Raw genomic sequence first — 15,738 nt, 5'->3', positions numbered from 1 at the left:
TACTTGTAGTGCAATATTATACATGTCTATCCTGATGAGCCTCATGAAATTCAAGGGAACGTACTTCCAGGTAAGTACGTGTAGGATTTCAGCTACAGTATTTTAATGAAAGGAATCAGGTTGATCCAGAGTGAGGCTGCAGTCCTAACCATGTCTATTCAGCAGTAAACACTACTCAGTGGGACTTACTCCCAGGTAAGTGGGGTTAGGATCACAGCCCAAGTTAGTTGAAATCAGAAGAGCAGCTTTTGGGGGGTGTTTTTAATGAATTCCATATCAACGAAACATAAACTAAAACAGTGCTAACAGAAAAGAATAAAGTAAATAAGAAGTGGCAATGTTAAGATCTCAAAGGATATGCATACATTCAAAAAAATTTCCTTAACCAACTTCCCATCCCCTTCTTCCATGGTTCCTCCTATCTCCTCTTTTTCTCATGTTTTCTTGGTTCACCGCATCTATCGCAACTACTTTTGTAAACTCACATTATTTCTTATTACAGGTAGGTAGCCGTGTTGGTCTGGATCGAAGTAAAATAAAAAAAATTCCTTCAGTAGCACCTTAAAGACCAACTAAGTTTTTATTTTGGTATGAGCTTTCGTGTGCATGCACACTTCTTCAGATACACCGAAACAGAAGAGCCAGACCCTTATGTATATTCAGAGGGGGGTGGGGGTGGGTGGGAACGGGTGATGGGCTGATAGGAGTGGTAAACCTGTTGATGGCTGTTAACCACTGATGATGACTGCAATAGGCCCTGCGGGGGAAAAGCAAGGGCTGAGGCGCTAAAGAAAGCTTGATCATGCATAATGAGATAAGAATCCTATGTCTTTGTTCATCCCAGGTGGCTCCATGGTTTTAAGCTTGGTAATGAGTTCCAATTCAGCAACTTCCCTTTCCAGTCTGTTTCTGAATTTTTTTCTGTAATAAAACAGCTGCTTTGTTTTATTACAGAAAAATTTGTCCCAGAGGTATCTGGTTGGCCACTGAGAACACGATGCTGGACTTGATGGGTCTTTGGCCTCACCCAGCAGGACTTCAAAACATCACAAATAAAACCCATCTTTTCACAAATGTGTTCAGATGCTGCTAGTTACCCATTCTTCTGTAGTATGTTAAGTAATCAATAATCCCATATTGAATTGTTATTGTGGAATTATGGATTCTTGACCATCAAAGTGACACCAGTGGCCATGGCAAAGATGGTAACCTGGAATGATTAAGATGACAGCGGCATCCAGGACTGTGGCCCTTCTACAGAGAGCCGCAAGCCAAGGTAGAGGTGCTTTCATGAATAGCCCAAGAACGCCTTTCACGACTGGAGGGGGAGCCATTTTGGTGGTATCATAGTTTGCTGACATCTATTCCAATCCTCCGATTCTTCAAGGAGAACCGCTTTTGGTATGCTAACTTTGCCTTGTGTTCCCTCAGGCTGGGAAATTCAACATCATCCCAACCCTCATCAACACAGTGGCAGCCTTCACGTCTGTTGGGGTGGTAAGCATTTTGGATTGCCCAAGGTTTTGTCATGTCTTCTCTCCTTTCATTGTTTAGTCCAAAGAACTGGTTGGGTTTGACCATTCATGGGTTTTAGTTCTCAGAACTTCACACACCCAGTTAGGACAAGGTTCCCTAGAGCAGTGTGGACACTTTTTCAGCCCAAGAGCTACATTTCCTTCTGGACAGCCAGAGTGCTCTTGTCCTTCCCTCCTGCTTTCAAACTTCCCACAGGCATTTTGCTGCCCAGTGTAAGAACAGGATGTTGGACTAGATGAGCCATTGGCCTGATCCACCAGCCTCTCCTTATGTCCGTTTGGATTCTCTGACTGGGGAGGAGAGTGGAAAGTGCTTGGTTTTAGCTCCAGAGGGTCAAGGATTTGAGCTTCCTTTTGGACAGGAAGCTTTTTTCTAATCTGAAAATGTTGATTAATGCACCAGTCAGTCAGTTATGCCCAGAGTTACTTCTGCTGTACCATTTTGCCTGGCCACTTCTCCTGTGAGAGGCCATCTCACCTGTTCTCTTCTCGCTTCAGGGGACAGTCTTGTGTGACATTATTCTCCTCAACTTCCTGAAGGGAGCAGATCAGTACAAGGCCAAGAAATTTGAAGAGGTGGGTCTCTACAGTACACAGTTAAGTTCATTGCCAGCAAAAGCACCCCCATGCCAGTAGACCCCAGCCTTTTCAGACCCGGACCCAGTTTCATTCCAGACTTGCATTTGGGGGCATGCTTCCTCATTTTCTTATGGTTGTAGTGCTACCGTTGTAACCCATCTTATGTCAAATGATGACCTAGCAGTGCATCTTGGCCCACCAGGTGAAGACCAGTTATAGTAGTCTCTGCTTACTATGGGGAAAACTCCCCTCTACTCCCCTTTTTACCTCCGCCCCCAGCCTTGTTCACACACAACACTAAACCAAACCATGACTCAGTGTAAATGAGCAAGTGTGCTGGTGCACAGCTAGAACACTGCAGCCTCTTCACTTCTTCCCTGCTCTTCCCCTGTCACAAGGAGCTAAGTCACAGTCTGCAGAGTAGAGCATGAGAAGAAATGTTCAGAATTGTGCAAGCTAGTGTGGGGCAGGGATTAGAGTGTTGGGCTAGGCCAGGGGTAGGCAACCCAAGGCCCATGGGCCAGATGCAGCCCAATCGCCTTCTCAATCTGGCCCATGGACGGTCAAGGAATCAGTGTGTTTTTGACATGAGTAGAATGTGTGCTTTATTTAAAATGCATCTCTGGGTTATTTGTGGGGCATAGGAATTCGTTCATTTTCTCTCTCCAAAATATAGTCCTTCTCACCATATGGTCTGAGGGACGGTGGACTGGCCCACGGCTGAAAAAGGTTGCTGACCCCTGGGCTAGGCCCTAGGAGACCCAGGTTCAAATCCCCACTTGTCAATGAAGCTCATTAGGTAACTTTGGGCAAGTCATTGTGTCTTGGCCTAACTTAACCTCTCTGGGTTGTTGTGGGGAGAACCATGTATGCCACCTTGAGCTCCTTAGAGGAAAAGTATGATATAGAGGTAATAAATAGGAATAATAATGATTCCTCCACAAAGGTAACAGCTTTCTGTCTCTCTCCGCAGGTGTCGGAGAAAGTGTTGCATCCAGACACTTCTGGAAGCCCTATTTACCAGAACAACCAGACCCTGGGACGTCGTTGTGAGGAGAAACAGTCAACTGATTCAGGCACCTTCTCAATTGGACTCTAACAAACAGACATGTGAAGAGGACATTAACCAATGTCATACATCGCTCTGCTGTCATGGGTGCTGCCCTACATAACAGCCCTTCAATTTGGATCCTCCTGTCACATCACACCACTGGGGTTGAGGGAACTGGTTGGTTGGCTGGTTGGTTTCAGTTTACTGTGTGCTTCCCATTTCTCTCTCCCTCTCCCTCTCTGTTTGTTTCTCAGTTTCACATCATGGCCCACCTCTCCCAGGGAAGCTTGTGAGTCTTAACTTGTCAGAGACTCATATCCCCTCTCACCTCTTCCTTTAGAAAACAGCCACAACAAAAAGTGTTCCTTAAAGAAAAGGAGATTCCTGGGTCACCAACACCAGTGCATTAAAAGTGGGTGTGGGATGATCATCCAAAAAAAACTCTTACATTTTCCAGTTCTACTGAAACTCTTAGCAGTAGAAAACTGCTTTTGACACTGAACCCATGAATCAGATTCACTATGGGATTGCATGACAGCAGCATCACATCTCCACCTCGTGAGCTGAGCTGTACCATGTGGTGACAGTACATAAGAACACCTAAAGTCCCAACCAGACCAGCATCCTAGTCTCATAGTGGCCAGACAGATGTCTATGGGAAGCGCACATGCAGGACTTGAGTGCAGCAGTCCTCTCCCCACTTGGGAATTCCACCAACAGGAATACAGGGGCAGTCAGTGGAGGTTGGACAGAACCCTGGCGGCTAGCAGCCATTGATAACACTCACCCTCTTTTAAAGCCATTCAACTTGGTACCATCATTACATCTAGTGAGAACAAATGTCATACTTTAACTGTGCAGAATGGAGAAGTTCTTCCTTTTGTTTCTCCCAAATTTTCCAATATTTAACTTACTGGATGGCCGAGTTCTATTATTATGAGAGATGGAGAAGTTTTCTCACGTGATCTTTGTATTGATCCATGTGGCAGTGTTTTATGCAGAGATGGAGAAGTTTAAAACACTGTCACATGGATCAACACAAAGATCACGTGAGAGGGTGGTGGTTAGGGAGCTTTGACCACTCCTACGCCTACCAAATGGCCAGGCCTTTGGGGCAAAGTGATGGAAGATTCTGAATAAAAATAAAAATGCATGCATAATCTATGAGGCAAGAAAACATGGATGTGCTGTAAATAGTGGTGGGTTTGTTTGTTTTTCATTCTGTGACAACACTGATAGGTATGGTACTCCCTACACCAAGAGCAGTGGAGACAATACAGTGGTACCTCGGGTTACAGACACTTTGGGTAACAAACTCTGCTAACCCAGTAGTACCTCGGGCTGAGAACTTTGCCCCAGGATGAGAACAGAAATCATGCAGTGGCAGTGCGGCGGCAGCAGGAGGCCCCATTAGTGAAAGCACACCTCAGGTTAAGAACAATTTCAGGTTAAGAATGGACCTCCGGAACGAATTAAGTTCGTAACCCAAGGTACCACTGTACAGCCTTTGAATGAGAGAGAAGCAAAGACTTACGATGCCTAATATTGGCTCCATTTTCAAATGTAGAAGCAGGGTCCAGTAGAAGAAAGTCGGCCTCTGCAGCAGACACCACAGCTCCTACCGTGTTTCTCACATTATAAGTCATGTCTTATATTAATTTTTTCCTGAAAAAAACACAGCATGGCTTATTTTCAAGGGATGTCTTAATTAAAAAATAAGTACCGGTACCGGTATCTGTGCAGACGACAGACCTGCTCCCACCGGGTCTTCGCGCGCGGCAGGCAGAGGCTGCAGCCGGGTCCTGGGTCTTCGCGCGCGGCAGGCAGAGGCTGCAGCCGGGTCCTGGGGCTGCGTGCGCGGCAGGCAGAGGCTGCAGCCGGGTCCTGGGGCTGCGCGCGCGGCAGGCAGAGGCTGCAGCCGGGTCCTGGGGCTGCGCGCGCGGCAGGCAGAGGCTGCAGCCGGGTCCTGGGGCTGCGCGCGTGGCAGGCAGAGGCTGCAGCCGGGTCCTGGGGCTGCGCGCGCGGCAGGCAGAGGCTGCAGCCGGGTCCTGGGGCTGCGCGCGCGGCAGGCAGAGGCTGCAGCCGGGTCCTGGGGCTGCGCGCGCGGCAGGCAGAGGCTGCAGCCGGGTCCTGGGGCTGCGCGCGCGGCAGGCAGAGGCTGCAGCCGGGTCCTGGGGCTGCGCGCGCGGCAGGCAGAGGCTGCAGCCGGGTACTGGGGCTGCGCGCGCTGCGCGCTGAGGCTGCAGCCGGGTCCCGGGTGTCCGCGCGCAAAGGCTACAGCCGGGTTCTGGGGCTGCACGCGCTGCGCGCTGAGGCTGCAGCCAGGTCTCGGGGGTTAACGCGGCAGCAGCAACCCTTCTTTGCCACAGACCTTCTTCCACCACCCGGTACGGCTTATTTTCGAGGTATGCCTTATATTTTTCCACCTCAGGAAAATCCTGCCATGCCTTATTTTGTAGGGATGCCTTAAAATATGAGAAACACGGTAATCCTACATCAGGTTCCCCAAAGGAACATTAAAAGATGCCTTATACCCAGCTAGATCACTGGTGCATCTTGTCTACTAGTGTCTTCATTGCTTTACAGTAGCTTTCTGAATTTTTTCAAATGTGAATCTCTCCCACCCCTACCTGGAAATTGAACCTTCTACATGCAAATCAGATGCTCTATGCTAAGGCACTTCCCCAAAGCAGCACCATGGACCACTGCAGCCTCTCCTGGTGCTTTCAGCCCACTAAACTTATAGCTCAATCTACCCCACATTCGGGACACGGGTGGCGCTGTGGGTTAAACCACAGAGCCTACGGTTTGCCGATCAGAAGGTCGGCAGTTCGAATCCCTGCGATGGGGTGAGCTCCCATGGCTCGGTCCCAGCTCCTGCCAACCTAGCAGTTCGAAAGCACATCAAAGTGCAAATAGATAAATAGGTACCGCTACAGCGGGAAGGCAAATGGCGTTTCCATGTGCTGCTCTGGTTCGCCAGAAGCGTCTTTGTCATGCTGGCCACATAACGTGGAAGCTGTACGCCGGCTCCCTCGGCCAATAGAGTGAGATGAGCGCCACAACCCCAAAGTCGGTCACAACTGGACCTAATGGTCAGGGGTCCCTTTACCTTTACCTTACCCCACATTCAAAACTGGCAAGTGCTTCCCCACCACTCCAGCCTCGCTGTTGCCAAGCACCAACCCTAATCGCAGGTGATTTACCCTTTCAGGAAGAACATCCCCCAACTGTTTGCCTCCCCCAGGAAACATCCGCTCATCTTCTCATACTGGTAGCCCAGGAAAGGATGGTCATCCGGCAGGTGTAATGGATTTATGATGTAAATTCTTTTGGAAGGTTCATAGCTTCTTCAAGTGAGAGCAATATGCGTGTCCTTCTGCTGGATTGGAAACTGCCATGCATGCACTGTCGTTCGCATTTGATCACTGAATGTCATAATCAAGGCTGTGCATGCAACTCTCAGTACCAGATTGGACTGTCACATAGAGTGATGGAAAAATGGTCGGTGGGGTGCTGTCTCCTTTGACTCTGCTAATCACCTATTTGAGAGGGCTAGGCCCTGCTGGAATCAGCACTTTCTTTTGTATTCTAGAATCCTTCAGGCTGCCTGACTCACAGGCACTAGCTTCTGTCTTTATGAGACGCAGGAACACAGGCAGAGACTTCAGATGGCACAAACGGTCCCCTTAAGTTAGGGCACAACATGATGACAGAGGAGATGATGCATACTTTCCCATGTTGCTGGTGCAAGCTTATACGTAGATGAGCTTGCAGAAGACAAGCGTCAGCTCAAAGAATAATGACTAAGAATATTCGTGAACAGTTAGCTGGTGCTTGAGCCAGAAACACAAACATCCCATGTTAACCAGCCTGTAACAACAAAGCCACAGTTCTACAGTTAACAGAAATCTCTTTCCGGGCAGTCCTAAGAAACTGCTATTGGCAGCAGCCGTCCCTGATTCTGCCCCAATCTGTGGGTGCCTGGTGCATGTGTGAGGTGTCATGCGGCAGGAGGAGGCCTGACAGGGCCCATCGCAGCCTCTGGAGCAGTGTTTCCCAACCTTGTGCCTCCAGCTGTTTTCGGACTACAATTCCCATCATTCCTGACCACTGGTCTTGCTAGCTAGGGATGATGGGAGTTGTAGTCCAAAAACAGCTGGAGGCACAAGGTTGGGAAACACTGCTCTGGAGGGCCTGACAGGACCCGGCACGGCTGTGGGTAGGCCTGCGCACCAGCAGGCGTGCTGACATCAGATGCCATAATCCTACAGGTCCATCAGGTCCATCCATCTCCTGCCCTGTCTTGGATTCAGATTCCCCCTCCTGCTACAAGCCTCCATAAAGAGGCGTCTTACTTATTTTGAGACAGCACTGGTCATCTGTTTATTCCTTTAAATTTGCATCTCATCTTTTTTTTTTCCTGCCATGGAACCCAAGGCGAGGAACATGTGGTTCCTAGGCATCCTGTCAGGAACCACATAAAAAAGGAGGAGGCTAGAGCCCCTTCTAAGGTTGGTTGGTGAAATGACCCCACCGCAAGGGATGGTCTGGCAACACAACAAAACCTGCTGTTGTAGCCAATGCTATAATTGATACAATTATAGTACCCAACAAGTCACTACACTTTCTTGCTGTACCTTGAAAGGAGAGTTTATCTGTGATGGGAAGAGCTGTGTGTGTGTGTGTGTGTGTGTGTGTGTGTGTGTGTAAGAGAGATGGTGAACATCAGGTTTCTTATTCTTCTGCTATTCTACAGTATTTATGAACTTTCATTACGGTAGGGTTCCCTTCTGAATTTAATTTAATATTGGACTTCTTGACTGCCACACAATGCCTGAAACTAGTGCAACTTTCCACAATTGATTTTTAATATAAAAAAGGCAAGCTTTATTGAAGTATTCAAATGGCATAGGGTGTTGGTTTTTTTCATTCCATGACTTTAAAAAAAATTATTTCTTTGAAGGAATATCTCCCAAGCTGTGTAATGGACTTTGGTTCTTAAAAACCAACATCAAATATATCTATTTAATAATTCAAAACAATGAGGGTAGACTGTTTTTCAACTAATTCAAAAACTTAATGGGAGACAAAAATGTTAAGACTTCCACTTTAAAGAGTTGCATTTTCTGACATATTAAACATCCTAACTTGGTACCTGCTCTTAATACTGGCGTGTTTGTATGATTCACAAAAATATAGCTCTGTCATTAAACAAAATAAATGTAAGTGAAATACAACCTAAATTCCCACACTAGGAGGATACAATATAGGTTTGATTCCTAGAAAAATAACACTCTAGAGAGAGGGAGCAATAAACTGTGGTTTGGTAACACAGATATGTTTAAGTCCATTTGTTTCAAGGGACTTAAGCACACCTGACTGTGTTGGACTGTGACCAGATTTTGCTGGGAATGAAGCTCAGAGAGAGAGGAGGGTTCTTCCTCAGTTCCCTTTTCAAATCTTCTTAAGGTTCCCTTTTGATAGGAGAGATTCCCAAAGTCTACACAGTGAAGGGCTCAGATAGAAGACTCCAGGCCTTCCTTCTTGCTTGCAGTTAAGGTTGGGGAGCCTGCGATGTACTGTTCCTTCTGCCGCCGCTTGCACTCCAACCACACCATCACTGGGTTGACCAAAGCCAGAAATATTAGGACTATGAGACCAATATTCACCTGAAAAAAGAGATGCACTATTAATACGCAGGCAGCAGCTTCTAAAAATGTTCCTTTCTGGGGGGCTCTGGGAAATGTGAAGTGTCTGAGGCTGGCACCTGGCCTAGAGAGCCATCTCTATGCCTGCTCTACATAGAGGCAGAAGGGATTAGGTGTATGCAACTGGCAGGCAGAATGAAGGCTTTGAATCAGCCAGGCCTATGGCAGCCACTTATGCAGCCCCCCCCCAAAAAGAGAAAATGCATCAGCACCACTCCCCACCCAAAGGACAAATGAGGGCAGAAACTTGCACATTTCCATATGCTAATTTATAACTATATGTGCAAGTTCAAAAATATATATATGACAATTTCAAATAAAAAATGCAATATATCTAGTCCTACTTGGGACAACAGATCAGGTGCCCTGTATGCTTAATTTGCTGTCCAGGTCCCCTGCCCATTTAAACTCAACTTGGACTAGTAGACTTCCCCCTGAAAAGCAGGTCACACTCAGACCCGGATATATATTGCAGTACTAGGGGCCTGGGCCTTTTGCCTGGTCAACGAAGTACCGGTAGTAAGTCAGGTCTGCTAGCTCCATGTTCACTACAGTCTGCAATACAACACAGAAGTAGAGATCCCCATTTGGGGTACTGACTATCACGTGGTGAAACAGACTCATGAGGGCACAAAGCACTCACATAAAAGGGATCCCCGTTGAGTGGGCCGCTGATGAGCGAGAAGCAGGGGTATTGCAGGAGAGACACCACGGCTGAGAGCCCCATCACCAGGCCGTAGAGTTTCCCAAAGTGTTCCGAAGGGAAGCTACCAAGACACAGAGTGGGGGGCGGGGAGGAAGAATGACATGGACATCGTGGCATGGCATGTCTAAGCAGACTACCCTCCTCACAGTGACTTGTCCACCATGTGCTGCTTCTCCACCTCCCATCTTTATATTTTGTATTTCTTTTCTTTTTGATTTCCGTGTTCCTTTCCTTCCTCATCAGGAGGAAGGACAGCAGACCTGCATCCCTCATATGGTCAAGGAACAGAGCAGGAGATTTGTTTTAATAATAATACTAATAATAATAATAATAATAATAATAATAATAATAATAATTTATTATTTATACCCCGCCCATCTGGCCGGGTCGCCCCCCTCCCCCGCCACTCTGGGCGGCTTCCAACACACATTAAAATACATTAAAACATCACAGATTAAAAATTTCCCTAGCTTTTACAGCATCTGCATCACTATTTCATAGCACCACATACCCTCCAACATTTCTCCAATGAAAATAGGGGCGTCCCATTCCATAATGATAATTTTACTATTGATACCCCACACATCTAACTGGGTTGCCCCAGCCACTCTGGGCAGCTTCCAACCAGTGGTGGAGCATATGCTCATGCTTCCCAGGGCGGGCGTGCTTCCAAGAGGGGCGTGGCACGTTCCCAAGGGGGGCGTGGCACAGAGGGTGCCCTCCCAGGTGCGGAATAGCCACTCGGGTGCCCGGAGCAGCGCACATGCCCTGCAACCAGGGGCGGAGCGAGCCGCTCATAGGGGTGGAGCGAGCCATGGCGGACATTTGGCGTGCCACCAGCCCGTGACTCCCAAGCCTCCCCAAGCTGTCAAAACGAAGGGGGAAGGGGGGATGCTGCCAGAAAAGCGGTACAGCTCCTCCCCCTTACCCCGACGACTCTGGGTAGGCTTGGGAGTCATGGGCAGGCGGCGCACCGAATGTCACCCCCCTCAGTGAGGGCACCCGGGGCAGTCCACCCCCACGGCCCCCACTTCCAACTTATGTAAAAACATAACAAAACATTAAACATTGAAAAAGCGTCCCTATACAGGATTGGCTTCAGATGTCTCGGGGGTCGGATAACCCCATACCCTCCAACATTTCTCCAGTGAAAAAAGGGACACCCTAAGGAAAAGTGGGACATTCCAGTCAGAAACTGGGACGGCTTCTCTAAATCAGGGACATCCCTGAAAATAGGGACACTTGGAGGGTCTGCACCCAGACTGCAACCAAGGGCTTTTCATTAAATCTATTGAAGGAAAATTCCATGCTAACATGTGGCCTGCCTCTTCAATGACCAGTTCAAAATGAAAACAACCAGCAGATTTAGCATTCATACTAAGCCCTTTCCACATATCTGCTTTCTTTAGTATATTAAGTCAAGTACAACAGTCACTTCTCATAGCGCAACTGCAAAACATTAAAATGCCAAATAAATAGTTCATCTTGTCCAGTCTCTTGTGTCTGACAGAGACAAGCTCTAGAAAGGTATCTCAGCAGGGTTCTACAAACCCAGAAGACATAAATTGTGCTATGAACTGTGGAAGTTGCTCCTAAAGCAAGATTCTGAGAACTGCAGCCATTTATTATTAGTATAAATTGATATTTTTAGCCCTCTTGCGTGTGGGGAGAATCTTGAACAGCCTCTGTTTCTGCTAAAAAATTCAAAACCAAAGGATTCGGGAGAGGGAAAAAGGATTTCAGTGAACAATTTTCTGTAATTGATTGTTATTCTGCACTAGTACCAGTTCCTCTCAGTGGCTCCAAGAACCATTCACTGAGTATCAAAACTTCCTTCTGCTTTCATCCTTCCCTTTCTCTTTCCCCTGCCCCTAATCCATCTCTCCCAAACCACACTCTCCTCTTTTCACAGAGAGGCCAGTTACTTACGCAATGGATAAGAAGGCAGCATTGCCCCCGTAGAGGAAGGAGCGGCTCAGAACCTGCAGGATAAACGTGGCGTACTGCACAGGCAGCACCGGAATAGAGGCACAAATTGAGAAGGCCACGCACTGCAACACTGTAATGACCAGTGACAGCACACAGGAACGCAGGTCTGCAAGGGAATCTGGCACCCCTGGAAACAGAGAATACAGACAGAGATGAGCAGGACCAAAGGAGACCTCAGGGTATCAAATACCCTTGATGGGCAGTCTCATGAGGAAATCGAAACACTCACAATGGGACGTACCTTGCAAACTCCCTTCCTTTTTATGTCCACGTTTGTGACGGTCCAGGATAAGCCCATTCCAGGGGGCACAGATGACTCCACAGAACTGGGTGAAGGCAAAAGCATTGGTGTAGCTGCTCACTGTTGATAGAAAGAAGACGGAAGGATGACAAAATCTTTTCCCCGTCAGCACAGATATGTGCCAAGATTTTCATAGACGTAACTCACTATGAGATGGTGGCAAGAGACTAGGAGGAATCAAAGGTCAGGAGCCCTTAGTTCTCCAGTAGTTCCAAACAAAATATTTTCAAGAACTATCTCTTCTTTCTCAATAGAAAGACTATACCAGGCACCCCCAAACTGTGGCCCTCCAGATGTTTTGGCCTACAAATCCCATGATCCCTAGCTAATAGAACCAGTGGAAGATGGGAATTGTAGTCCAAAACATCTGGAGGGCTGAAGTTTGGGGGTGCCTGGACTATACCATCAGGAGGGGCTTCCCCTCAACTCCTAGACCAGGGCAGTCTCCTGGCACAGCTATTTATCCAAGTCATTACAACACCATTTTAATTCCATTTCAGCAGCTTTTTCCTGAGGCCAGGAGCACTGCTGAGACAAGATGACCTTCATCTCATGGTGAGAGAAAAGAGGGAGTCAGCAGCACCAAACACAAGAGACTGAAAAGGGAGGCATGCCTCAAAATTGTACTGAAATTGTCTGGGCTGTATCCACCATTAAGTCATATTTAGCATAGACTCATTGCAATGACCCAGGTGGCGCTGTGGTTAAGCCACTGAGCCTAGGGCTTGCTGATCAGAAGGTCGGCGGTTCGAATCCCTGTGACGGGGTGAGCTCCCGTTGCTTGGTCCCAGCTCCTGCCAACCTAGCAGTTCGAAAGCATGTCAAAATGCAAGTAGATAAATAGGAACCGCTACAGCGGGAAGGTAAACGGCGTTTCCATGTGCTGCTCTGGCTTGCCAGAAGCGGCTTTGTCATGCTGGCCACATGACCTGGAAGCTATACGCCGGCTCCCTCGGCCAATAATGCGAGATGAACGCACAACCCCAGAGTCGGTCACGACTGGACCTAATGGTCAGGGGTCCCTTTACCTTTACCTAGCATAGACTCATTGCAATGAATGAGTAGTACTAATTTAGGTTCATTCATTTCAAGAGCTCTACTCTAAACATACCCTTCAACATTTCTCCGATGAAAATAGGGACATCCCATTCCATAAAGATAATTTTACTATTTATACCCCACACATCTTACTGGGTTGCCCCAGCCACTCTGGGCAGCTTCCAACATATAAAAAAGAATAATAAAACATTAAACATTTTTTTTAAAAAAGCTTCTCTATAAGGATTGCCTTCAGATGGCTCGGGGGGGGGTCAGGTAACTCCATACCCTCCAACATTTCTCCAATGAAAATAGGGACATCCTAAGGAAAAGTGGGACATTCTGGGATCAAATCAGAAACAAGGAAGTCTTCTCTAAGTCATGTCCCTGGAAAATATGGATACTTGGAGGGTCTGACATAACTTAAGTTGGCAATATATGGAGCTTAAATGAAACAGAGAAAAGCCCAACAAATTTCGATGGAATCCTTCCTTAGGTGCACAATAATTCCATTTATTAATCCTAGTTACAAAACATCTCTCATAGTGTACTTTTTTCCCTTCTACACTCTTCTAGCCTACCTGCCCCAAGACAAAGGGCAAGATCCAATGTTAGCCATAATGAGAACAGACATACTGAAACAATAGACTTAGGTTCACTGATTTCACTGGGTGTAGTACGGCTATGGCTTAGTTGGATCTCACCTCATAACTCTTATCCATCTCCACACACATATTTTTGTTTGTTTCTTACATATCCTAAATTTGGTGGAGGGGCTAAAATTTCCTAAAGGAGCCCAGGGTGGCAAGAAACAGGGCGTCAATATATTATAGTTGAAAAGAAAGTCATAAAAAACACTTTAAAACATAGACACATTAGCCTCACAGCTAATAATTTCAACAAGAGCAATAATTTTATTATTTATACCCCGTCCATCTGGCTGGGTTGCCCCAGGCACTCTGGGCAGCTTCCAACACATATAAAAACATAATAACATGTCAAAAATTAAAATAAAAGTTTTCCAAGAATGGTATTTTTCAGCTATTGAATGTGTGGGCGGACAGAAATGTTTTAAATTTCCTCCTGAATGTTTATACTGAGGGTGACAGCAAAACCTCACCAGGGAGATTGTTCTGCAAACAAGAGAACCTCTTAATCCCCCCCCGGTGGTTCCCTGCCCCTTTCCCAATACTCTCCATACCAAGGGTGGGGTCTCCATCAGCCAGCTGTGTCAGCATGGAGTTGAGGGTGCCAATGAAGAGATAGTGTCGCAGCTGCATCACCGACAGCCACACCAGATGCCAAAAAAAGAGTTTGGAGAAGACACAGCTCCGGAAGGAAACAACAGCTGGAGCCTTGAGGTTTGCTGCAGTCTCAGCATCTCCTAAATAAATCAAAAAGAGGGGACAGGAGGCATGTATAACCATAGCTGCCAAGTACCCCGTTTTCCCCGGGAAACCCCCGTTTTTACTTACCTTTTCCCGGTGGTCCCCCGTATCACTTCGTCTCCCATTTTTCGCCGTTATTTTCTCCTGCCGACGGCCATTTTTTTTCTTTCTGATTTGCCCTTCTATGGGCACCAAAAATGGCCACCGCCTGCTTCAAAAGTCGCATCTACGCATGTCCAGAAGTGCGTAGATGCGACTTCTGGTGTCGGCGGCGGCCATTTTTGGTGCCCATAGATGGGCGGAGTGACACCGGAAGTTGCGTCAACGCACTTCCGGTCATGCGTAGAAGCAACTTTTGAAGCCGGCAGCGGCCATTTTTGGTGCCCATAGAAGGGCAAAGCGACGCCGGAAGTTACGTCGACGCAACTTTCGGTGTCACACGTCTGCCAGTCCCCGGATTCTGCAGTCCTGGACTTGGAAGGTAAGTGTGTAACATCTGAAATGATCTTTATGTCGCACAGTACCTTGCTACTATTTCACTGCTGACAGTCATACCAATGTGAGAGCCCTTTCGAGGCACAAATCAAATGCACATCCATTGGTTTTTATGAGGGCTTCTAAGCAATTATTCCCCATACAGAGACCTAGAAAATCTCTCGCACAGACTTCAACCCAGGGGTGAAAAATGGGCATGCAAAGCCGTTTCTAGTATAGGACTTACATTTTGTCCGTAGTGATGCTATGGTTAAACATGATTGAGTATTGCTGAACTCTTCCAGTCATTAATTCACATGCCTTGGGGAAAACCACTAAGAGCAAACAAATGAGTTAACTCTTCCTGCTTGCCTGCCTACCCAAAAGGGAATAGCTGGCTGTGATGCTTCAGAAGACATGAGGTCATATTCTCTAGCAGGAATGATGAGCATGGATGACTGCCTGTGAATTACTAGTAGCGTGGGGGGCGGGTAGGATCAGGTTTGATGAGGCCCTAAACTACTGAAGGTAATGGGGCCCTTTATATAGCAGGCAGGGTGCTTTACTTACATTATAGGAGCCTACACAACACAAAACACTGTTGCTGTATGTAGGTTTTATTTGTTTTTTATCTTATATTTTGGAAAATACATCCAGTTATTTTCCTTTAATTTTTTTTTGGGGGGGGCCAAGAGGGTGGGGCCCTAAGCTATAGCTTGTTTAGCTCATATGTAAATCCGGCACTGGGTAGGACTAAGAAGGGTTAAAGGAACTGACTTGACTCTTGAGGTCCCTGGTATTGAATCCCCCCTTGCTCACTGTACTGGTGTCTGTTTAGGCGAGAAAGCTGGCTCTGCTAAACACAGGACATTTTGAGGGTAGGAAATGAGGTATATGAGCCTGACTACAGAAACATAAACACACACAGAACCTCTTTTTGGAACAAATGACAAGTGCAAGGTATAT

The 15,738-nt window shown here is 47.0% G+C and overlaps 2 protein-coding genes across 11 annotated transcripts in view; one reads left to right on the top strand and one right to left on the bottom strand.

Moving 5' to 3' along the window:
• Nucleotides 1-4,568, top strand: part of P2RX3 (purinergic receptor P2X 3) — a 32,003-nt gene extending 27,435 nt beyond the window's left edge. The window contains exons 10-12 of the mRNA XM_035125009.2: nt 1,432-1,497; nt 2,034-2,111; nt 3,088-4,568. Of these exons, the coding sequence (XP_034980900.1) occupies nt 1,432-1,497; nt 2,034-2,111; nt 3,088-3,213 (270 nt within the window). The 3' untranslated portion in view covers nt 3,214-4,568. The remainder of the gene's footprint in view (nt 1-1,431; nt 1,498-2,033; nt 2,112-3,087) is intronic.
• A 3,544-nt stretch (nt 4,569-8,112) lies between these two features.
• SLC43A3 (solute carrier family 43 member 3) overlaps nt 8,113-15,738 on the bottom strand; it is a 43,923-nt gene continuing 36,297 nt past the window's right edge. For all 10 annotated transcript variants that reach the window (XM_060277419.1, XM_035124985.2, XM_035124994.2 and 7 more), the window contains 5 exons: nt 14,112-14,294; nt 11,813-11,932; nt 11,512-11,698; nt 9,520-9,643; nt 8,113-8,837 (listed from right to left, as the gene is read on the bottom strand). In XM_060277419.1, coding sequence (XP_060133402.1) covers nt 8,685-8,837; nt 9,520-9,643; nt 11,512-11,698; nt 11,813-11,932; nt 14,112-14,294 — 767 coding nt within the window. In that variant the 3' untranslated portion in view covers nt 8,113-8,684. The remainder of the gene's footprint in view (nt 8,838-9,519; nt 9,644-11,511; nt 11,699-11,812; nt 11,933-14,111; nt 14,295-15,738) is intronic.

This window comes from Zootoca vivipara, chromosome 1, assembly GCF_963506605.1.
Source record: "Zootoca vivipara chromosome 1, rZooViv1.1, whole genome shotgun sequence".
Lineage (NCBI taxonomy): Eukaryota > Metazoa > Chordata > Lepidosauria > Squamata > Lacertidae > Zootoca > Zootoca vivipara.
The sequence above is the reverse complement of the archived record's forward strand: the minus strand, read 5'-3'. Positions and strand labels throughout refer to the sequence as shown.